Below are 26,911 nucleotides of genomic sequence, written 5' to 3' on the forward strand. Positions count from 1 at the left end.
TAATTAGGGATTCCACCTCTTTGGGAAAGCACAGGAATGTGGGACTTGTTACATGGTAGCTAGTCATTTCTGACTTTTTTTGATATTGAAATACACTCACACTTGCAACTTAGTCTCTTCACTTATTTAAACAGGTGTAATTTAATGTTGATAAATTCCATTATGATGCCCATCCAATTCTTTTGCTGTCTTCTGTCCTTCTCAAGCTCTCAACCTTTCCCAATATAATTGTTTTTTTCAATGATTCATCTGCTTGCATAATACATCCAAAGTACATTAACTTCTGTTTAACAATCAATGCTCGAAGGCACTGACCACTAAACAGAATATAAAAACAGAGCAGTCTTCACAGTGACCATCATTTCTTATTGCGGACCCCAGTAAATCAATCACTTTCATATAACTTTCAATCACCTTGTCTGTCTCTCTCTCTCTCAATCATATAAATTCACCCAATTTGACAGAAGCCATCACTTTGTTTTATTGTTGTTTAAATCACAGTTGTATCACCTGCATATCTTAAATTATTTATTTTTCTGCCTCCAATCTTAATTCCTGTGTGTTTTCATCTAAGACATCCCATTCTCATATTATATTCACTATAAATAAATAATAATGACTTCCTTTAAAGATTTAGTATTTTGCTGGCATTTTAATGTTCACTTTTCAAAGAGAAAACTGTGTAAAAAAATGTACCCATTTTTATTTAAAATAAAAATCTCTTTCTGCAGCTATTGTCAGTAGTGCATACTAAAGAGTATTCTGTATCAGAACAACTATCACTTTGTGAGGCAAAGCTAAAGTAGTCAAAGAATTTAGCATTTGTTTATACTATCTGCCATGTAAACATGAAGATGCCATTTAAAGGACATTTTATCACTCCCTCAACTTCAGCAAGGTCTGCATAGCAATCACTATTCAGCTGAGTGAATGCAGGTGACAACCTTGTCACCCACACCAACTAGTGCTGCCAACAAATAGATAAATGTAGCTATATAAAGCAAATTGATATTTACACTCTACAATACTGAATTTGCCTTTATCAAAAGTAACTGATTTTTGCACACGTTTGTTTTGAATACAAAAAGAAAAGCAAACTAAACAAAACAAAAAAGATATACAAAAAAAAGTTAAGTCACATCCAATCAGCAGCACAAAGGTGAAATGCGATACTCTGGAGAATGCTCGAGATTAAGAAAATGCACAAAGATTACATCACCACATTAAGTGGCAAACGCATGCACTGTTGTCAATGTCCAAAAGACGATTTATCTCCCACAATGAGAGTGAGAGCATGTAGACATATGGCTACTGCAACACATCTGATTTCTGTGTTGATGTGATTTAACATATGCTATCTCATAACTGGTAATATGTATGGAAAGTAACGTTTGGGAGCACATTTTGGTGTAGTTGTTTATTTGTTATCGAATAAAGGCAGAATGTGCGATTTTAATCACAACTATTTGAAAATGGAATTATACAATGCCTCAGAGTGGTTATTAATGGTTGTTAATTGCATCTGTATTTTGGTCAATTTTCCTGTTTTGCAGGATGAATGTATATATACACTGCAAACTCAGTGTGGTGAAGTGACATTGCAATCTGTAAAACAACATTTTAATCACTTTCTGCCTTTGACCATGAAAGAATACAAGAGGAAGCCCAGAGACTATTACATTGTTACTTCCATTGTTAAACATCTTTGGCTTTTCTGCAAAGTCAAAAACAAGTAATAAGATATCCAAATTATCAGCCACAATACAAGTACCATGTCCAGTATGTTACCAATCCCTAAGCCATCTGAGATATGGTGTGGACAGTGATAACACTGCTGATGGATCTGAAAGTACAGTTTCATGTTTTTCTGAAGTTCTAGATTTGCAGCCACTGATTATGTGAAACTCCCAAGAAGAGATGAAACATTGGTCATATTACATTGTAGTAAGATCTGAATTTTACCAAAACACAAACTGAAATCTTAAGAGTGTAGACTGCAAGGATGGAACCTCCACAGAAAGGGTACAAAGAACATCTTATTCTGAAGCATCAGCAACAGCGATAAATAACAAGCTAAAGGACACTTGTCCCCCCAATCGCACACACATGCTTGACCTAATTTAACTTTCGTCCAGAGGGAACAAAGATGCCAACTCCGAAGACAACAAAAAGAAAAATGCCAAAATGGAGACAACATTTGGATCATAGTCTATAAACAAAATAAACTAGTGCAAAAACCAAGCCACCAAGGAGACCAGTATGCAGGCACTGCATAGGAAACATGTAAGACCCTTGTAGTCAAATCCATGCCTCACAGAACCTAGCATATCCACTTCACCAACATCTGTGGTCTCAACTACAACCTTAATAGTGTCCACTACCATCTGCAGACCACCAAACCCCACCTACTCTTTTTAACAGAAACTCAAATCTCGCCTTTCCCCAGCACTATCCATCTCACCCTTCCAAACTATACACTATTTAACTCCTTTCAACCCAAGGGTGGCGGTGGCGTCTGCACATATATCCACTCTGACATACCCTGCCAGAGTACCTAAACTTTGACCTTCTTTAGTTGAAAATATCCCTCCCCCACTCAGTCAAATTCATCTCCTGTCTCTATCACTCTCCTAATATCACCAACCACTATGAACTCTTTAATTTCCTCTCCTTAAAAGTTGATTTTCTCCAGTCTCACTCTCCTAACAGTGAAATCATCCTCCTAGGTGATTTTAATGCCCATAACACCAACTGGCCTTCCTCTTCCAGTTGTACAGATCCTGCAGGCAGAGATGCTGAAACATTTGCAACCTTACACAAATTGTTCACAAGCCGACCAGAATGCCAGATGCCCGAACCACTCCCCCAAGTACCCTAGATCTCTTCCTTACCAATGACCTTTCCAAATATGCAGTGAATGTAGTGAGCTCCCCTGGGTAATTCTGACGACAACCTAGTGCTCATCTCCTCTCCCATGCAACAATGCTTACACAGCCACTCCCACACAAGAGTAGTTTGGCATTATAACAGTGTCAAATAGGACAGCCTCTGAGACTACTATGCTTCATTCCCATGGTTGGACTATTGTTTCCAGTCTTCCAATCCAAACATATGCACTGAACATTTTACCAAAGTAATCTTCACTGGTGAAAACATACATTCCCCACACTTCTCTGAACTGCCATCCCTTATCTAAACCCTATTTCTCCAAAAGATGTGCCAAGGTTGTACAAACGAAAAATCAGGCATACCACAAATGGCTCAAATCAAGAACTCCATCCTCCATCAATGCTTATACTGAAGCCCAAAACAGATGCAAGAAAATTATCAATGCTTCCAAAACAGAATTTGAATGGGCAAAAAGCAGGAAACTTGCAGCCTATCCAAATGACAGCCATGCCTTTTGGTCTCTTGTCAAAGCAACTGGTCATAGCTTTTGCCCTACACTATTCTCACCACTATCATATACCTAGATGGTTGAATTGCAACATCACCCACAGACAAGCTAATCTCCTGGCTTCACACTTTGCCTCCAATGCACGCATGACTGACAATGGCAAACGCCCCCCCCAGTCATTCCAACTGCCCAACATACAATGCCCCCTGTATCCTTTTACCAGAAAGAGATCATAAAACTATTGTCTAAATTAGACACAAAAAAGTCTCCTGGTACTGATGGCATTCCTCCAATTGTCCTGAAGGTCTGTGCACCAGAACTGACTCCTATTATATGCGATCTGTACATACTCTCTTACTCAACTGGTATATCCCAAAGCCCAAAAATTTGGTCTGTATTCATCATTCCTAAAAAGGGTGACAAATCGCTGCCATCTAACTATTGCCCTATCTCACTGACCTTAGTCCTATCTAAATGATGGAGAAAACCATCGATTCTCAACTCGTACTCTACCTTGAAGGTACCTGGCTATTAAGTGACCACCAGTACAGATTCTGTCGATACCGATCAACAGGAGATCTACTCTCATATATCACCCATCTCTGGATAAATGCCATGAGAAATATGGTGAATCCCAAGTGGTTGCACTTGATATCTCTAAAGCCTTTGAATGGGTTTGGCACAAAGACTTACTAAGCAAATTCCTATCATTTGGACTGTCTCAGGACTTCTGCAGATGGATTGCCAGCTTTCTGATTGGACACACACTATGTGTGATGGTAGACAGCTCCTTATCCTCTCACCATCCAACTAATTCTGGAGTCCAACAAGGTTCAGTTCTCTCACTGACCCTCTTCCTTCTGTATATCAATGATCTATTTCAGTTGATCTCCAACCCAGTTTTGCAGATGACAGCACATTGAGCTTCTCCCTTTCATTCGACAAACCCTACCCTACACAACTCAATTCAACCCACAGAACATCAACCACTACTGCCCTTAATTGTGACTTCCAAGCCATCCTCCAATGTGGCTCAGATAAAGAACTCCATCCTCCTTCAATGCCTATGCTGAAGACTGAAACAAATGTAAGAAAATTATCAATGCTAGTAAAACCCGGTTCTGTCTTATTTCTCACAAAAAAAAGAACCAGTATTATTCCCCCAGTATTATTTTTGATAACACTCAAATTCTCAGACAAGATGAGATTTCTCTTCTCGTCTGAATTACCCTGACATCAGGCCTCTCCTGGCATAAACACATCACAACCATTGCATCCCCAGTTTTCAAAAAACTAGGATTTCTCTTTTGTTTCACATCTAAACAGATGTTAACCTTATACAAATCTTCCCAGCTATCGAATACTGTTCTCACATTTGGAGTGGGGGCTCCTAAAAGATCCCTCAAAATGCTCGACTCAATACAGAGGAGAGCAATTAGACTGATAAATGACCCATCTCTTACCAACTTGCTCCTCTCACTTTCACATAAACATTTGGTCTCTGCAATTTGTATATTCTATAAATATTTCCATGGGAAATGTTCATCAAAAACAGTATCAATAATTCCCCCACTTTGTACTAAGCCCATTGGAACATGTACAGCTGCTGCCAACATTCTTTCACAGTAAACCTTGAAACCCACAGAACAAGTTTCTTTACCTTCTCCTTCAATCCCTGCTACTGCTGTACCGTGGAACACTTCCCCTAACGTATTACCCAAAAATACAATATGCAGGATTTTAAATCAAATGTAAAAAAGTTTCTTCTTTCCCAACCCACTACCCATATGCAGTACTAACATACTATAGGTTGATCAGCCACCCTCTTGTGTATGGGCCCAACATTAAAAAAAAAAAAATTAATTTAATTAAATTTGAAAAAAAAAAAAAAATATATATATATATATATTGTTATTAGGATTGACTCAGGATTCTTATCAGAAAATTCAACCAACTTAAACAGGAGCAAAGTCGCCAACCTCAAATCAATTCACAAAATTTAAAAAATGTTGTGATTAACAAATCCTCACACACAGTTTCTCTTGCAGAACTTAGTGTGCTCTCAAAAGGTCTTAACTTTGTTCTTTCTCCGACTTCCTTTCCTAAAGAACTCTTTCTTACAAAAGTTGAAAAGGCGGCTGCACAGTTACCAAAACAAACTGCGAATCTACTTAGGATCGATGCCATCTTCACTATAAACAACAGTCGTCATCCTACAGATAATCTATCTCCGACAGAAAGAAAAGCAATCCACCTGCTTCCTAACAACAATGATATTATTATCTTACCTGCTGATAAAAGGAACGCAACTGTAATCTTAGACAATTCAACAATGTCAACAACCTTGACAAGAAGATGAATCCAACCCTATCACTCACATACAGTTACCATTTATTAGCTCTCTTACCCCAAAACTATCTAGGATTATGAAGAAATTCAACAGAAAGACCGACTATACAACTCTGCCAAAACTTCGTTCTTTTCTGAGTCGACCAAAACCAAAACACAACCAACTGCATTTTCCTGGTGTTTATAAAGTTACGTGCAACTGTGGTCGACCTTATTTTGGTCAGACAGATAAATCTATTTCACTACGTCTTGAGGAACATAGACGTGACATCTCCTACAGTAGAACACAAGCGAGCGCCCTTTCCAGTCATGTTCTTTTCTCCACCAACTCTAACCTCGAAGAACGTCAACACCAAGTTGATTGGGACCGCACAACTAATTTGTATATATGTAATGATGAATTTGAAAGATGAATTGTAGAATCCAAAGAAATAGTTCTGGACCCTTCACACATGAACAACAATCTGAGCTACAGTTTGCCTGATTCCCATAGCACAGTAATCCAGTACTGGCGCTCTAAAATTAGCTGTCATCACTCACATTCAACTCATGCTAACAATAGCACGCAGTCACCAATTCAAATATGACTGTTACTATTCTTCTTCCTTTCATTAAGCTGGAAAGTCCATGTTTTTTACCTTGTTAGTTTTATAAGTTTTGTGTTATTTCTTACTCACCTGAAGAAGTCGGGACACCGATGAAACTAGTTGTGATTTATTAAAGTTTTTTGTGTTATACTTTCTCGGGTTCTAGTGAGTTAAATATTAATTTTATGTATATATATATATATGTGTAGAGAGTTTTTTACCTTGGGTATAATATATGTTAAAGATACCAAGCTGTTTTAAATATAAACCTGGTTTTTTACTCCATTTCCCAAGTAAGCAAACAGGCAAGTCAATCAAGTTTGCGCTTGCAAGTGTTGCAAGTCTAGCTGACCCTGCAGGTAGTGCAAGTCAAGGCAACTCGTGGTAAAGGTAGAATAAGCTCTGATCACTATTCTTAATATTTACCCTTAATGCAAAGCATATCTCCTTTAGGAGATGTATGATGCTATGTATTAAAGGCAAGGGGCCACTACCCAGACCGGTTTCGACATTTATTAAGGTCTCATCAGTGGGAGCCAGGCTAAGAAATACTAAGTTTTAAGTAATACAGAGCTTATAAATATTTTACCATATACTTTAACATATATTATACCCAAGGTAAAAAAACTCTCTACATCTATCTCTCATCCTGAGATTTTTATTTAACAAGGTCAAAGCACCTTATGGTAACTTTAACATATATATAAGAGAGGATCTAGCATTTTCTACACACTGCAAGTAAATATACCTCTATTCCAGAAGCACCCATTTCCATATTAAGTAATACTACGTGCATATATCTTTAATCTTAAAATACAGATCTCAAAGCGACAGCAGTTTCAAAAGGCATGTGGGTAGGCCTGAAAGAATTTTGAAGCCAAAGAGATAAAGCCACAGGTGAAACAAACGAAAAGATAAATAAATAAATAAATAAAAATGGAAATCAATTTATTAAAATAAGGACATATTAAAATATATATGCAATTGTACACAGACAGCAGTCATTTGAAGAAAAAATATGACACTTAGAAAAATGAAAAAAAAAAAAAAAAGAAAAAAAAAATTGAAGAATTACGAAGAGTAGAGAAAAATTAGACTTGAATTAGAACTCGAAATTTATACAATTTGAAAAAAAAGGAAAAATCATAATTTGGGTCAACCACATACCTGCCCTTAGAATCAGAAAAAGACAAATAGAAGAGATATCGAGAAATTACTGTCAAATATAGCAGGGTTCAGAAGTACCTATTTTTCATTGTTATGACCAAACTGGTTTTTTAAATTAGCTGACTTGATTGAAACTACAGCCTTGAAATCTTTGTCCTCTCTCTGTTGAACTGCCCAAGTATCCAGGATAACTTCAGACACTAAGATTAATCTACTGCTAAACATTAACTGACACCAGTTGGTTTTTTATTTGTGTGTGTGGGGGGGGAATGGTATGTAACATTAAGTCATATCAGCACCTTTATTAACAGTGACACATGACATACAGATGCAGTATCATCATCTTAATTTGAAAATTTTCCTCCTGGCAATGAATGCATATCAGCACCTATTGTTTTACAAAACAAGTGCTGCCTGACAGTTGAACAGCACATTCATATAAACAATAAGTACAATGTCTTCATCATGACTTATGATACAAATGATTTTCAGAAGATCCTATATGTTCAGTGAGCAATCTAGACAGTCTTGATTTTTATAGATTATGGAAATAATAATATATTATATCATAAACAATACAATCTTTGGGTGTATGGTATATCAATTACATATAAAATGCACACTGTTTCTTAACCAAAAGAGAAACATATTTACTGTGGCTGCTGCAATGTTGATGACAACTGAGATTTGTCAGAGAATATTATTATTATGTGGGTTAACTGGAGGAGTCTAAAGACTCATTAAGGGAAAGCTCCCTTTTATATAACCTTAGAAATCTGGCTCTTAACCTTCAATTCTCTGTCCATTATCAACTGCAGATCTCTAGTTTCATTGATCATTGGCAGCAAATTCCCATCAATATAATACTCTTCTGCAATGTCCTCGGTCCAAAATGCATATATAATCTTACACTTGAAACAACACTCATTATTATCATTATTATTATGCAGACAACACCAGGGAGTCTGCACTCATCAAAAGAAGCATTAAACATTAGACACTATTCAATATTCATTCAATATCTACCATACTTTGCTTTAAACTCATTCACTGCCATAGCACCCAAAAGAGATCATGGTGATCTCTTCTGCTTGTTCACCACTCTCCAAGCAAAAAATCTAGTCATCACACCCTTGTTCAATTTCCAAGGATGAAGGCAAAGGCTGGTTGATTGGTAGAGCCTCTGCTACTAATGGCTCAGTTAAGTAAGTTTGAGTGCGGTTAGTAGTTGGAAGGGGACCAATCGTTCGATGCTATTGGCACACTCTCCCTCGATGAGTCTTTGGACTCCCTGGAGGTGTCAAATAATAATAATAATAATAATTCCTAATTTCCCCACCATCTGACTTGTTCTGAAAAATTTCCTCTGTATCAATCCTGTAAAAACCTTTCAATAATTAATTTTAATGTCTAATCACCCCCCCCCCTTTTCCATCTATCAATCAATTTCTCACCATAATGCTACCACTATGGTCATTCACATTTGGATCCTATCCATCTCTTCCTCATTCCCAAGAAACCTGGGTGACCTATATGCACAGCAGTCAAGATAAATAGATTATTATGCCTTAAAAAGAGGCATAATAATCTGCTTATCTCTGCTCATCAGGCTGTTCTTCAGTAACCAAGTAATCTGATGAGCCATTTTAGCCACTTTTGCAATATTATTATTATTAAAAGAGATCTCCAGGGAATCATCGAGGGAGACCACATACTACATGCAACAGTTATCATACTTATTCTTGAATTCATTCACACTGCTTGCACACACAGCATCCAATGTTAATCCATTCCAATCATGCACCACCCTATGAGAGCCCTCACTCCTTCTTAGTGGCATTCATTCTCAGTTTCCAAGGATGCACTAGAGGTAGTTCTGATAATAAACAGTTCTTTGTTTAAAAGAGAATTTGTAGAACAAATTTTATGAGTTCTGTCAACTAAGGTGATTACACCCTATTTCTGACAAAGGTGATGGTGAGAGTTAGAATCAATGTATTTACCAGTATGAGGTTGGTTTCTTTCTTTCTTTCTTTTTCTTTTTTTTTTTTTTTTTGAGAACTAAACTGCCATTTGGTTGATGTAGAATGAGAACACCCAGAAAAGGAAGACAATTGTTGTCTTCTACTTCTAGGGTAAATTTGATTCTTGGGTTAATTGAATTAATTTTTCTAAGAAATTCAGGAAGATCAGATAAAAAGGAGTCTCATTTTCCAATCACATGATGGGATAGCCCATCATATAACTAAAACGTAATAAAAATATAGTTATCACCAAAGCTGACAAAGGCAATACTACTGTAGTCTTAGATGCTAAATCAAACAATTGGAAAATGAATTTACTGCTTCATAATCGCAATACTTACTCCCAGCTTAATAATAATCCTACCAAAAGGCAGCTCAAAAAACTCAACAAGTTAATGGATGAAACAACATCCATAGATGAAGAAAAGATGAAAAGACTCAGAACACACAATGCAAGACCTCCCAGAATATATGGTTCACCAAAATTACATAAAAATAACTGTCCAATCAGACTTATTGTAGATTCTATAGGCAGTCACACATATAAAATATCAAGATTCCTGTCTAATCTTCTCCATCCTCTCACTGGTCACTCAGCTTCTTTGATAAAAAATTCCATAGTATTTCATACATGGATAAAAGACATTAAACTGGCAGATACACATTTGTTAGTGAGCTTTGACATTCTCTCTCTCTCTCTCTCTCTCTTCACTAATATCTGTCACAAAGAAATAGTAGAATTGTTAACCTGAAATTTCCACCTGACATAGTGGAATTATTCAAATTTGCAACTGCATCATGTTATTTCTCATGGAAAGATAAAATATATAAAGAACAGCAATGGTCTCACCCTTATCACACAACTTAGCCAACTTTTTTTCTTGAACACCTAGAAGGCAGAATTTTTGCTCAACCCGAAACCAACAATGTGGCTATGCTATGTCAATGATGTCTTTGCAGTTTGGAGTCACACAGAACCTGAACTCTACTCATTTCTATAAAAAATCAACACCCTGCATCCTCGTATCAAGTTCACACTAGAAAAGGAAACATCAACAGATATTTCCTTTCTTGATGAACATAAACAAGATGGATCCATTTCCACTTCCGTCTACTGAAAAACCAACTGCGTCAAGTCATTATATCCATAATACATCAGTTCACCATCCATCTCAAAAATATGGCATCACAAAATCTTTAGTATCCAGAGCACACAATATTTGTTCTTCTGAAGAATCTCAAAAAGTAAAATTGGAAATTATCAAAGAAACAGCCTTACTAAATAGATATAATCCAATAGCAACCCAAAAAATAATTAGCCACTCTTCTATAAATCAACCCAGACAAGAAAAAGCCTGCAGGACTCCCATTCCATATATTAAAGGCATCTCTGAATGTGTGGCAAAAATTATGAAAAAATATAAACTCATTGCTATCTACAAACCCATCAACTAAATTCACAACTTGCTACCTTCTCCAAAAGACAAACTCTCACCAATGATGTCACCTGGCATATACCAAGTTCATGTAGCTTGTCTTACTATGGACAAACAAGAAGATCTATAAATAAATGTATCTCTGAACATCAAGACCACATCTGCCTTATCACATCTCACAAATCTGGCTGTACAACATGGAATTGAAAATGCTAACCACAGGATAAAATGGCAAAAAGCCTAGTTACTACAATAGATCCACATACAAACATAAACAGTTATATAAAGAAAGTGCTAAAGTCTTACTTCATAGACCTAATCTTAATCGAAATGACTGTCTCACTATTCCGAAAGTGTGGGAAATTGTTATCCTCAATTGTATTCAATTTATCTGCTATATTTTAATTTAAGTAATTTTAATTTCAGCCCAGTAGTTTGTAATCCATGTACACACAACTGTATACATAGAGGGATCCTAATTTAAGCATGCACTACTGTTTCTTGTTTTTTTAATTCAATTCCTATCATTGTTTGTTAGTTGTACTGATGATGTCTTATATGATACATAAGACGAAATATTTACAGAATAAAAATGTTATTTACTGTGGGATACGTGTTATTCTATAGTCAAAGCCAAAAGGTGGACATACCCAATATTAGGGTTCGCCTACTGGTCAATTGTACTAAAGTGTCCAGACAATTATTGGTAGATAGTGTATATATCACCATATATATCCTTTCCTTCTGTATCTATATATGATTCTTCACACCTTCCTTTGTTTCTTTTCATCGTTCATTTTCTTCCTTACATCTCCTACCACTTAATAAGTACTTTTCCTGTCTTTTTTCTCAAATTCCAATTTAGTACTGTGAAGTACTTATCACAGCCTTGAAAGTTCTACCACTGTACCAAACTTTTTTTTAAATTACACTAATTCACCTCTTTCAAATAATTGTCATCATTATCATGCATTCTAGCATCTCCATTCAAACTCATATTTGTAAGTACAGCATTACAGAAATGTCTGACTTATATGTGCAGGCATACATCATTTTTGGTTTCTTAGTAGGGAGGGAAGGGAGCCTGACAAGGTGGATCTTAAAACAAATATGAGTTAGAGAAAAGATCACTAGTGATGCTGTGACTTTTCCATAAATATTGCTTTTCTGAGTTTTAGGGTCATCTGCTATTTTGGTTTTATGGAGAATCTCAAGGAGGGAAACTAGTCAGGCACGAGCTAAAAATTTGCTTAATTTGAAGCTTACCATTTTTTGTCCCCTGAAGCTTCATTTACATTTATCTAACATGCAACCTGAACTGTTAAAACAAAACTTTATCTTAACACATCTCATCTGATTCTGTTTCAAACTGAATTTCAAATTCTTTTTTTTTTTTAATCTACTGCAGAAAATACTCAATTATGCCATTTTAACTGTAAAACACCAAACAAGTTTTTTTAAGTTTGTTTCTTACTGCTGACTCTCTTCTTCACTTTCTAGTTCAGATTCTTCAGGACTTGTCATATCCATCTCCTCCTCTTCTATCATATCTCGATTAGAATCATCTTGTATAGAGACTTCTGTAATTTGTGGAGCTGGTATAGGTGCATCTGGTTGAAGTGGAGGTGCTGGAGTGATTGGACCAAATGGAGCAGGAAGGTTCATTTTATTCATTAAGTGCAAAACCTAACAGAGCAGAAAAGAAACAAATTCATCTATTGTAGAATTTCAAAGTGCACATCTACATATTCCTATTTCTACTCTTATTTCCATAACATGTAAACGTATTACTTAGAATAATACAAAATAGTTTCTCAGTATTAATATTTAGATTAAAGTAACTTATATATTTATAGAAAGTTTTTCTCCTTATTATAATTTAAAGTAAACTTGACAAGAAATCATTTTTAAGTATGTGAACAAAAATTAGCCTGAATAAATCAAATAACCAAGCGGCTTCTTAACAAAACATAATAAGCTACATGACAAAAATTAACCTGAGTAAATTAAATAGCCAAGTGGAAGCAAACGACTGTTTGTTTACAATTGGCTATTTATTGGCGATGCAAATTTATATAAATCAGTGGATATTAAATCCAGCATTATTTCAAAGCCGAATGTAGAAACTATGAAAGTTTTGTAAAAAAATGACCAGAGAGCTTATGGGAATATACTCGCTGGCATTCACGAGTTTCCCTAGCACAGACCACTTAGAAGACATGAGCACTTGCCCGAGCATCCATATATTCACCTTCTATCGGTCCATTTTGATAAGGTTTCATTGACCTGACAGCTGTTTCGAACTGGTAGGTTCTCCTCAAAGACCAGGCAGAGTATTTTTCATAAGCGAATTCTAAAGTATGTACGTAAACGAAGCATAAAGTATGTACATTTTTTTTTATGAAACTTTCATAGTTTATACAGTGGTATCTTGCTAATCTGAACTAATAAAAATTGTGCTCGTTTGGATTAACAAATTTTCCCCCAAGAGACAACAATAACTAGCGTTTAAGACAAAAATAATCAGATTCTAATGGTACATCAATGATAGAAACTGATAGAAAAAAGCTACTATACTGTAATGTAAAACAAAAAATAATACAGTACACAAATTTATTTTAGTAAAAAATTTAATTTCTTGTACCTGTATTGTTGAGGATTCTGATTTAATAAAATTGCATAGTTCAGTACGTAACTTAATTTGCGTAAAAATATCACTTTCTTGTACAAAACACAAAAAAAGTTTCACAAAATAACACACACACACACACACACAAAAAAAGGTTTTTATTTCTTTGTCACTGATTTTCTTTTGTTTCTTCGAAGCTAAACTTTTTTCGAATGCTTCTTCTCGGAGCTGCATTAGCAACAAAATTTTATGGAATAACGTATCATTCTGCCTTAGCACATTCTATACACATATTAAAACTGTCAGCTGCCTCTTCATGTTTTACTTTTTTTTTCTTCGAGTTCTTCATCGTTATCATCATCTTCTAATTCATTAGAAGATGATGATGACGATGATTCTACATAATACATCATAAATATGTAGCGTCATATTTATAATTTAAGCATCTGATTTGATTTCGATTTCACTTTCGGTTCTACCTGGAATCCATTCCATAACATCTGTTTGTGAAATTTCATCATCTGGATTTATATTTTTAACCAAATTATGCACGTTTTGAATTTCCTCTTTTTGTGTATATTTGTGATTCATGCCGACAATACAGTACGTACTGTACAGTATAAAAAAGCAAACGTGAACACACAATACATCAAAATAGGCCTCCCGTATAACCATACAATCGTAAGTATGAAAAAAATACTGTACTGTAATAATAATAAAATAAATAATAATAGTTAAAATAATAATTATTAAATAAAAATAATAGTACACAAAATAATAATATGTAATAAATAACACTTTTTTTTCTTTCAAACCACAGTTCGGATTACTGGAGGGTTTGGACTACAGAGGTTCGGATTAGCGAGATACCACTGTACATTCGGCTTTGAAATAATGCTGGGTTTAATATCCACTTCATTTATATTTATTTTATTTATTTGGAAATAAGTAAATGGAGGTGCAAAGTCCAACCCTACTTCCATGTGGAGCAGCCTGGGATGTTGGGAATCCTAGCCACCATCAGTCCTGGATCCAATAATGCTAACAGACTCTGGTGAACACTTCAGAACCTTAGTCAGGAGAAGTGTATATCCGACTACAGCAAAGAAGCTATTATTACTGCAACAAAAACGGCCCCCAAGTCCTGGACGTGGCCCATGCTCACCTCTCTACAGCAGCAGTAAGGCACTGAGTGGGGTCAGAAGTTCTAAGAATATCGTATAAGAAAAAGGCAAGCCACCTATTAGATCTTTGAAACTGGCAATCAGTACCCTCAACACTCAAACTTTGACAAGAGACTACAGAATAGATTTATTAATTAAAGACCTAACCAATATCAACATAGATATTCTCCTAGTGAATGAAACAAAAAAGATTTAAAGAATTAACAGCAAGATAGTACAGACTCACAGATATTCCTGGGAACATCCTCGAACAGTGGTAAACAAGGTGGAGTGGGTTTTATTGTTAATCTAAGCTTACCAAGTTGATCCTTTCTTGTAACATCATATTTGAAAGAAAGGTGTTACTAACTGGATTAGAGAATAATATTGCAATAAAATTAATATCCTGCTATGCCCAATATCTGTAGCCAATAATCAAGAAATAGAAAATTTCTACACAAATCTTGAACAGGCATTAACTTACAAGTCAACATATACATTTGTTGATTCATTTTCCACGTGCTGTTTTGTTAGTACAAAATAGCACGTGGAAAAAAAAAAGTTTACAGGTCCGAATGATCTGGGAGAGAGAAATAGAAGAGAAAGATTAGCCAAATTTGCTGCAGCTACTCTTTATTATGAATACTTTTTTCAACAAATGCCCAGAAAGAAGAAGATGGACTTGGAAATCACCAAATGGATACACAAAATATGAAATCAACTACATTTTAACAGACTGTAGAGGACCGGTACAAAATGTTGGTACAATAAGCAAAACATATTTCACATAGATTCTGACCACAAACTTCTCAGAGCCATTATAAGAATAGACCACAAAAAAGAAGAACATATCAGGGCAACATCAAACCGCAAAAGACAGCCCAAACAAACAGACTATCACAAGTTCAAAAAGTACATAGACAAGACCAAATGAACTATTAAGAACTTCTACATAGATGACAACTATACTGAATTTACTAATAAATTCAATGAGTGCAAAAAAACAATTGAAACAAAAGAAAAAAGAACGACTCACATCTCAAACCATAGAAGAATTAAAGAAATCCCAAGGAAAAGAATTCCAGAAAACTACAAAGTTTTCGGGATACAAAAACTAAGAGAAGCAGCACAGGCAAAAATCAGCCAGAAAAAAATGGAGAAACAGTCAATTCCGTCTGCTCTAGAGGATCAAAATGGAGAAAAACAAACTAATAGAAAAAAAGATAGACGAAATTGTGCAGAATATCTATAATAACCTTTACACAACTAAATACCAAGTCTCAGAACCTATCATCCCAAAACGAAGCAATATAACGGATGTACTTCCTGATGAAATAGAGCATACTCTTAAGAAAAAAAATAAAGGTAAAGCCTCAAGCCCTAACATGACTTGATCATGTTAAGGCTGAAGAAATCCAACAAAGTGGACCAACTATATTCAAAGTCTTGGCTACCAGATTCATGCAGTACTTGAAGGAAAGATTCCAGAGGAATGGGAGACCTCAAACTATATTTCTATTCAAAAAAAGAAATAAGGAAGACAAAAAAATTATCACCCAATCTGTCTACTTTCTCTACTACTCCTTGGCATTAGTCTATTTAGGACCTGGGCCTGTCTCAGGCTAGCCTTCCATTCTGCACGATTCTGTGCCTTGTTCCTCCAGTTCTTTACTCTCGTTTTCTTTAAATCATCCTCCACAACAACAAGCCATCTCCTTTTGGGTCGTTCTCTGGTCTAGATCCACCCAAACCAGACATGAAGACATTTTTAACAGCCCTGTCATTCCTCATTCGCTGAACATATACCCATCTCAGTCTTCTCACCTTTATTTCAGTAATAATATCCACTTCATTAAATTTCTCCATTATTTCTTTGTTGTTCCTCACTCTCCAAAGTCCATTCTTGTTAACTGGGCCAAAGATCTTTCTTAATACCTTTCGTTTCCATATTTGTAATCAGTTTTGATCTCTCCGGATCATTGTCCATGTTTCACAGCCATACAATAGTATGGGTTTGAGGAGGATTACTTTATAAAGCTGGATTTTACTTTTTATCTAAATCGGATTAGATTTTAATAATGGTAGAATACTGTAATAAGTTCTATTTGCTGTAGCTATTCTATAAGTAATTTCAACTGACACATCATTACTTTCTGTTATTACTGAACCCAAATATGTAAACTGCTGTACTCGTTCAAAGGTTTCTTCATTTACAGTGAAACTTTGGATGATTCCAAATTTTTGTTTATCTCTGGCAACAATTAAGTATTTTGTTTTAATTTCATTTGTTTGTAGTCCCATTTTCTTTGCCTCTTCCCTCATTTGTCTATAACCCTCTCTGAGGCTTCTCTCAGTCCTTCTAATACAGTCCACATCATCCACAAAAGCTGTAGACTTCTATTCATATAGTTCCATCTCTTTATGATTACATTTCATACTACCCTTTCAAGGCATAGGTTGAAAAGCATTGTTGATAATTGATCTCCTTGTTATAATCCTTTGGTAATCCTGAACTCTGGTGTGAGTTCACCCTGTATTTGCACTCAACACCTGATATTTCTGAGTGTCATTTTAACTAATCTTATCAATTTGGATAAAATTTGGAATTCCTTCATGACTTTGAATAGCTTATCTCTATTGATGTTATCATAGGCTTATTTAAAGTCCTGTAAAAATCTTGTCTACTGTTGATCTACCATATCTAAAGCCACATTGATAGTCACTCAGCATTTCTTCTATGAAAGGCTGCAATCTAGCTGCCAGTATCCCTACAAATATTTTGTAAATCACTACTAAAGGTGATATTAGTGATATCAGCAGTGCAAATATCACTGTGATATTCCTCTATAATTTTGGCACAGAGACTTGTCATTTTTCTTATGGATAGGTATGATAATAGCAGTATCCCATTCTGTAGGCATGGACTTTGTTTCCAATACCTCTGACAAGCACTCATGAATTTTGATTAATAGTGATTGCCCAGCATATTTTAATAGCTCAACTGGTATTCCATCTTCACCAGGTGCTTTATTATTTTTCATTCTCTTTACGACTAATTCCACCTCATGTAGCGCTGGTACTTCCTCTGTCTCGGCTTTTTCTTATACTTGCTAGGGTTCATTACTCATCTTCTTCTGGAACAATAGTTTCCAAGCTTGTTTTGTCCTGAAGATCTTCAAAATATTCTACCCACCTTCTCAAAGTGTCCTCCTTTCCACCATGCAAGTTACCCTCACAGTCTCTGCAGAAAGTTGTTCTGGGTTGAAATCCACCTTTAATTTCCTTTATCTTATTATACATTTTCTTGATTTGTCCAGTATTCTTCAAAATCTCAATTTCATTTAGCTTTGTCTTTTCCCATTCACGTTTCTTTCCTCTATCTACACATCTTTTTAGCTCGTTTTTGTTTTTCTCTATATTCATTCTCATTTGCTCGAGTTTTCCGTTCAAGCATCTTTAGACAAGCTGTATTTCTGTCTTCAACACATTTTCTACATTCTAAATCATACCATTCATTTTGTTTATCATTGTTTCTAAATCCCAGAACTTCTTCAGCCACTTTGGTAATTTTATTCTTGATCCTCTCCCATTTTTTTTTATCTATAGTCATATCATTGGGACATTCATCCTCTTTTTCTTCATTTATTTCTTCTCTCAATCTTTCAACATATTTTTGCTGAATTTTTCCATCTTTTAACTTTGGACATAATATCTTGGTGTTCTTTCTCTACCCACCTTATTAATTTTTATTTTGTTTATATTTAATTCTTAACAAATAATGATCCATATCACAATCCGCTTCTCTAAAACTTCTTACATCGACAATGTCTGTTGCATGTTGTCTATCAATCATCACATGATCTATCTGATTTTCTATTATTCCATCTGTCAATATCCCTGTAACTTTATGTACTTTTTCATGTGGAAAACAGGTGGTACATATGGTCATATTTTTGCCACTTGCAAAATCAATTAGTCTTGTGCCATTTTCATTACTTTCTTCGTGTGCATTATCTCTTCCAACTGTTGGTCGGAAGGTCTCTTCCTTTCCTATTTTAGCATTCATGTCTCCTAGAACCATTTTAACATCATGTTTTGGTGACTGATCATATATCCTCTCCAGTGATTCACGGAAGTTCGTCTTGTCTTCTTCACAAGAGTCCTCGGTTGGTGCGTGTGCAAATATAAGTGAAATACTGAACATCTTAAACTTTATTCTCAGTTTACAAAGTTGTTCATAAAATAGTTGTTTCCATTTTTTATCAACCAAGAATGCAGTACCAAAGGCTTTTTGATCTCCTCCACTGTATAAAATAGTATGTGTTCTGGTATCAAATATGCCACTTCCTTTTCATCACACCTCCTGCAATGCTGTTATCCTCACTCTATATCTCTGTAGTTCCTCACACACACTCCTCAATGCTCATGGTCTGTTCAGGCTCAAGACATTCCAACTTTCAAACCAATATTCATAATCCTTTTTCTGTTGTCGAAGCCTTTCTGTGAAGTACGTCCAGTTAATTTTCCTTTTGACTTTCTTAACAAGTTGAGTTTTTACATGGCAGGGTTGTTAGCCTTGCACCCAACCTTACAAGAATTACAAGGCGACTAAAATATCCATTTTAGTCGCCTTTTATGACATGCATGGGCTGCATTGGGACTATTCTTTAACCCCGGTCACCACATGGGGTTGTCTACTTTCTCACATATATAAAATTATGAACAGGGTAATATTGAACAGAATCCAAACTACTCTTGAAGACAACTCTAGCAGAGAGCAAGCAGGATTCAGAAGAGGCTTCTCCACAACAGATCATATCCAGGCCATTTCACAATTAATAGAAAAACACAGAGAATATCAAATCCATCTATGTTTCCTCTTTATTGATTTTAAAAAAGCATTTGATACCATAGAACACAATGCAGTGATCCGTGCCTTACTGGAAATAAACATGGATCCTACTTGCATCCACATAAGAGAAATTAACAAAAATCTGACCACACAAGTGTGGTCAGATTAAAAGACACACTTACTGATCCAAATCTTGACATCTCTGTAAAGGCAAAACTATTTAAGAGTGACATTCTTCTATTACTCATATGGATCAGAAACATGGAACACAACAAGACAAGAAGAAGACATTCTCAGAAAAAATCAGTGTGCAACAGAATGTAGGATTTGTAATATCAGCAAAACGGAACATATTAGAAATATGGAATTAAGAAAGAGAGATCAGGTGTAAAAGATGTGGTAACTGCAGTATGCAAATATGAGATATGCAAGCCATATAACGAGACTTAGGGATAACAGATGGACATATAGAATACTTAATTGGCAATTGAGAATAAAGAGAAAACTAGGAAGACCACCTACAAGATGGGAAGACCATTAGTGAAATCTATGGGTATAACAGAAGAGAAGCTCGAGATCGAGATTGCCAGAAGAATCTTTGTGCCCTGCACTCACTGAAAAATCCTGAATGAAACAGGTCCATCAAGGTAATTTGGAAATGATGTATAAATTGTTTATAATAAAAATACTAGTAACTAACTTATTTATAAAATAGGAGTTTATTATTAATATATTCAATAATCATTGGCTATATGAAAGGGATGTTTTTAACATTATAGCTATCTAAATGTTTGCAGTTGTCTTTTTTTTTCTTTTTTTTTAAAACTGGAATATCAATAAACAATCAAGAGAATTAACCACATATAACATAAAATGATAAAGCCTTTAGGCGCTGATAGAATACCAGCAGAAATAATCAAGTTATTAGAAGGCAACAACATTACTATATTAGTAAAGCTATTTAATAAAATCTACGATATATGCTGGAATCGCTCAAGACTGGTTACAGTTGACCTTCATCATGCTACCTAAAAAAGCAAATGCAAAAACTTGTAAATGACCATAGCATGATCAATGCAATGGGTCATGTTCTCAAAAGGTTCCTGAAAATAATTCAAAAAGGAATATACAGAAAATGCGAAGACACCATCAGTGATCCCCAATTTGGCTTTAGAAGCAGTATGGAAATGAGAGAGGCTCTTTTCTGTTCTCAAATCTTATTCCAAAAATGTAGTAACCAAAACAAGGAAGCATTCATTTGCTTCATTGACTTTGAGAAAGCATTTGACAAAGTTCAACATACTAAAATGATTGAATTATTAAAAAGAGTTGGATTAGATGGTAAAGACATGAGGATCATTGAAAACTTCTATTGGAACCAAAAAGCATCTGTTCAAGTTGATTACATTATTACAGACTTCATTAACATCAAACGAGGAGTAATGCAATGATGTGTACTGTCACCTCTCCTTTTTAACATATACTCAGAAGCCATATTTAAAAAAATCTTAAAAGGAGGAGAGGAAGGGATTAATGTAAATGGTGAAATCATCAGTAACATCCGATATGCTGATGACATGGCTCTCCTAGCTAACAATAATCAGGATTTTCAAAATCTTGAACCAGTGAATGAAGAGAGTGAAAAAATGGGATTAAGAATAAATATCACCAAAACTAACTTCATGGTCATAAGCAAGAAACCAATTTTTAAACACTTTTTTTAAATGGGAAACAAATAGAAAGAGTGACAAAAATTTAAATATCTCAGATGCTGGTTAAATGAAGAATGCAATCCAGAAATGGAAATAAAAGTTAGAATTGAAATGGCAAGAAAACAATTTCTTTGATAAAATTAACACTGTGCAACTGCAATTTAGAGCTCAGAGTATGCATGGCTAAATGCTATGTATGATCTGTGCTACTGCTGTACAGTGCAGAAACTTGGATCTTAAAGAAAACATCAATAAAAAAACTTGAAGCTTTTGAGATATGGTTATACAGTCAAATGTTAAAAATCCCATGAACAACAAAAATGTCCAATCAAGAAGTACTGGAACCAAATAGGGAAATCATGTGAACTTTTAGATACCATAAAAAGAAGAAAAATTTCATATCTTGGTCTAATGAAAAATATAAGCTACTTCAATTGATTATAAAAGGGAAGATAAGTGAAAGAAGAAGACAAGGAAGATAAATAAAATCTTGGCTAGCAGACATCAGTGGACTGGCACAAGCTCTGAGGGACTGTTCAGAGTGGTTGAGGATCGCTCAAAATTAGCCAAGGTTGTCGCCGACTTCTGATAGGAGATGGTACTCAAAGAAGAAGAATATAATAACAGAAAGTTTACATCTGTTAAAGTAATGAATGAAGTTCAGCCAAACAGTATACAGTGGTGATGATGCTATACCAACAGTATACTTTGAAGTCATTTAAATATACCACAGATGAAATGGATTAAACCAATTCCATCTCAAATAATTTTTGAAATAAATTATTTAAGAAAATGTTTCTAAAACAGAAATACCCTGATTACATTATTAAATAAGCCATTAAAACAGAGAAGGCCATGTGATAAACTCAATCATGCATACCTACCACAAATAAATCATGCACACTCATGTATCGCTCTTCATGTGAAGGAAGATGATCTGCAGCTCAGCTGCTAAAGATTATGCCCCATGTTTGGAAAGGATCATCATTACTATGGATAGAGAAAAATGCTAGTTGTGAAATCAATACTGACATTTGTAAAAGGAACAGCCAGTTGAGCTGGCTGTTCCTTTTACCTAGATGTATAATTTGAGTCTCAGCATAGGGAAGATTCAATAGGAGCGTAAAGAATTTATAATCCCATTGCATAAGGGCAACGTGCCTGAGTATTGAACTATCAGTATTTCTGGAGTGATGGTGAAGATTTTGGAAATGTTGGTAAGAACTCTCTTACAGAATTGGGTTGACAAAGAATCTACTCTTTGCAATCAAGCATAAATTTACTAAGGGAAGGTTTGAGTAAACTGTTCATATTTATAATAATGTTATGGTTGAGGTAGAAGCGAGAAATGTATACACAATGATATTTTTGGAATTTGCTAAAGGTTGCACAGGATTCAGCATGGAAGTCTATTGCATAAGTTGGAGCATATGGGATTGGATTATATATTACTAGTTTGGATAAGAAGATGGCTCAGTGACAGACATCACAAAGTGGAGTATGAGGAATGCGAGTCTAGAAGATTTATTATTATTTTGGTAACCTTCATGGAGTGAATAGACTCATCATGGGAGGCCCACTCAAGTTAATTAGAAATGTTTTGCCCATTTTTTTTTTTTTCATATGAAATAAACTGATGGGACAGAATTTATCGACTATTCAAATAGTTTTGTGAAAATTCTTGTTTCACATCATCAGGAGAAATAAGTAAGTAAACTAAAAACAGGTTATAACAAGTAACATGAATACTGAAATAAGAATAGAGTGTATGCATTTGCTGGTTTGTGGCCTGCTGTGAACTACTGGTAACAAAGTATTTGTGCTGAATTAGAGAAGACTAGATGATATAAAATCATCCCTTGTTTTTTTACTGTACTGTTGAAGATGTTTCATCATTTCAGCTGATTTCTTGAATAGCCTTGAGAAAAATCTATAATCGATGTGCAGCATTCTGGTGTTGCCATAATACTTGATGTTTGATTTTAGTTGTATGTGCTGCTAATCCTGATTTATGTTTCTTTTTATTCTTTATGTCTTTGATGTACTCAGGAAGTCTTATCTTTCATATTCATCCAACTGAATTGGAGGTTGATGTAGAATTTTGTTGATCACTGTTTTACTGTAAACATTCTTTGGTAGGATGGTGCTGAGGTAGTCTAGTCCTTTCCTTTAGTGTTACATGGTAATCAGCATTCATTTTAGACAAATTATGGACTCTACAACTGTGTTATAAATAACTATTTTAATTTCCTGATGTTTTGACATTCATATTAAGGTCATCATATGGAGTATACACATGTATACAGAGACAAGCTGAATTACATTTCACACAGTATGCTAAAGAGACAATGATTTGATCAATGGTTATTCTACTGGCATGACCTCTAGTGAAAATAGAATATAAAAAAAAATAATAATAATAAATAAATAAATAATAAAAAAATCATCATCATCATCAAATTCCTGACTTGTACCCTCAAGGAGTGTACAGGATATGATAGTACTACATGAAAAATTTACATCATTACCAACTTCCTATCTACAATTTTCCCCCAAATCAGTCTATTACTTGTCAAGACTCCAATATTATCATTATCAGATCTTATATTTCTATCGTCTAAGGCACATTGTATACCGTATCAATCCACCTATATCTTGGTCCTCCTCGTCCTCCTATGGGTCGTTCTCCCACCAACCTGGCAGAGAATATCTGTCTTGCTAATCCTTCCTCACCCATCCTTTTTAAGTGACTAACACCTGAGATCAGCTCTGCTAATGCATTCCTGGATGCCGACAATGTCAAGTTCTTTCCTAATATCCTCGTTTTTAATATGACAATGCCATTGATGCCATCTGTTCACGCCTCTAATCTTTCTCAGGACTCACACATCTGCGGTCTCTAGTCTTTGGTCACGTGTTTTACTTCTGACCCAGCTATCAGATCCATAAGTTAAAATCGGTTTGAACACTGTCCTGTACACAGCCAATTTAGTGTTCCGACCAATTTCTCTCTTATTCCATATGAATTCATTCAATTGACTTCCCACCATACCAGCTTTGTTGATTCTGTTGTCTATTTCCATATTTAATTTACCATCTTCAGTAAAAAGCGCGCCTAAAGTAGCTGAAATCTTTTACCTGTTCCAAGGGTTCTCCGTTCATAACACAATTGACATTTTCAACAATTCTACCTATTTTCATTGTCTTTGTCTTTATAATGCTGACCCTCATACCATATCTATTACAACAGTTATTCAATTTAGTCAGGGACTCTTGCAATTAAAAAAATATATAAATAAAAATAAATTAATTAATTATTAAATTAAAACTACATCAAAGCTATATTCTAAGATAACATCAGAGAAACATTCTTTCATATAGATAGTTTACAATAACAATGATGTCCTAATTTAACATTACAATTGTTATATTATATTTAAGATTCTGGATTACTTATGGTGCTATTTATAGTAACTCTTAGGGAGAAAGGTTAAGTGGGTAGAATATGTGCCTTCCATATGCTTGGGATTTTTAGACCATCATTATTATTAAGATTAGGGTGGTTGATAAGAATCTCACAGGTTTCCTTAAATTTATTTTCATACCATGTTTTGGTATGATGTAAACAACTGGTGCTTTTCCAGTCAATTCTATGTAAAGTGTTCAGGGCATGATCAGAAAGGTCAGCGAATCATAGTTATTATATTTAATGTTTCATTTATGTTCCTTTTGTCCGATAGGAATTGTGCGTCCTGTTTCCCCTACATAAAGCAGACTGCATTGCCATAAATATGGTATAATGCAGGTGGGCCAGCAGAAGGAGTGGATCTTTAGATGAGCTGGGTAAGCTCTTTAATTTTGCAGAGGGTTTAAGGGTGGCTTTAAGGTTGTATTTCTGTAGTATTCTGTTTATTCTATCTGATGTCCTTTTAATGTATGGAATGGTTATAGTTTTATTGTAGTCTAGTTTATCTTCATTTGCAGTCTAGTATATTTAGAAAAAAAAATGGAGGTAGTCTATCTGTTGACTTCTTTTATTTATATTAGTAGAGGTAAGCTCTTACATGTAGGAAACAAATAATGCCTATTTTTTGCACTGGGTGGTAATGTGACGTGGGGGTGCAAGTATTGTCTAGTGTTTTGATAGCTTCCTAATACATTGAAAAATTTAGTGTGTTCTGCTTGGATACCTCAACCAGTATGTCTAAAAATGGTAAGGGCATACTTCTAATTCACCAGTGAATTTAATATGAGGGTGAATGTTATTCAGGTATGAGAGAAATTCTTCTAATGAGGTAATAGAGACGGGCCAAACAATGAATATATCATTGACATAAGTGAGCTAAACTTCAGGTTATGTTCCCTGTACTGAATGGCCTTTTCTTCAAACCACTCCATGAACAAATTGGCTAAAATGGGAGATAGGAAAGGGCCCATTGCTAATCCTTTCTCCTGTTCAAAATATTATTTTCTTTGAATTTGAAGAAAGTGCTATTAATGTAATATTTGAAGAGATCTACTGTAACCAATGGAAATAATTGTTTTAGTAGTTGCAAGGCTCCTGTTCTTGGTACATTGGTGAACAAATTAATAATATCAAGGCTTACAAGGGGATCAGTAGGTTTTATTGTGATGTTTTTGGTGCACTCCATAAATGCATTCTTTACAAAAGAGGTTGTTTTACCAATGTGGGGTTTAGCAGGTTTGCAAAATATTTGGGCAGCAATGAAGTTGGAGAACACTTTGTATTAACAATCTCATTGGCAAGCATTGCACTTATGGAGTCCCAAAAGTACTATGTACTTTTGGGACTCCACAAATTCTTGATACCAGGGAGAGAGTCTTGACATAATGTTTTTGGTGTGTCTTTAGACAAGCTCAGCATGTTTTTTATTAAATTATTCATCTTACTATGGAAATGACATGATCATGACCCAGTTTTATATAGATGTATCATTCTAAAGAGATTGCATTTTTTTTTTTTATGTATTCTATGGAATTCATCAAAATTGTGTTGCAGTTCAGCTTTCAGCATTACAATGCTCTTATCCTGTTTAATATTTTTTAGAGACATTACAAAAAATCAATCCATTTTTGTAATGTCTCTAAAAGCGTGGTCTGAAAAGTTCTCGACCTAACAATGAAAAAAGCAAATTTATAATTTCAAAATTATTTTTATTTTTCAACATAATCTCCCTTAAGACTAATACATTTATTCCAGTGATGCTCCAACCCCATTATCCCGTCCCTGACGTGGTTCTCAGTAAGATCTGCAAACTACCCCTCTACAGCTGCAATCACCTCTTGATTCGAAGAAAAATGCTCACCAGTGAGGAAGAGTTTTAGTTTTGGGAAGACAGAAGTCAGAGGGAGCCAAATCTGAGGAATATGGTGCATGTTCCAACAATTCATAGTGCAGATATCTTAATTTTCATATTGCCAAAACACCTTTGTAGGCAAGTGGATTGTCCTGATGAAAGATGATTTTTTTCTTCTACAAACTGTCTTTTCTCACGAATTTTTTCATCTAGTCTGATGAAAAGATCAAAATAATATTCTCTGGTTATTGTTTTACCCTTTTCAAGATAATTAATA

The 26,911-nt window shown here is 34.9% G+C and overlaps 1 protein-coding gene across 2 annotated transcripts in view; it reads right to left on the reverse strand.

The window, feature by feature from the left end:
• LOC150107381 (RNA-binding region-containing protein 3-like) overlaps nt 1–26,911 on the reverse strand; it is a 168,588-nt gene that overhangs the window by 87,109 nt on the left and 54,568 nt on the right. For both annotated transcript variants that reach the window (XM_090391245.1, XM_090391244.1), the window contains exon 6: nt 12,435–12,646. In XM_090391245.1, the coding sequence (XP_090247371.1) occupies nt 12,435–12,646 (212 nt within the window). The remainder of the gene's footprint in view (nt 1–12,434; nt 12,647–26,911) is intronic.

This window comes from Typopeltis vanoorti, chromosome 4 (genome assembly GCF_054136105.1).
Source record: "Typopeltis vanoorti isolate ZY-2024b chromosome 4, IOZ_Tvanoo_1.0, whole genome shotgun sequence".
NCBI lineage: Eukaryota > Metazoa > Arthropoda > Arachnida > Uropygi > Thelyphonidae > Typopeltis > Typopeltis vanoorti.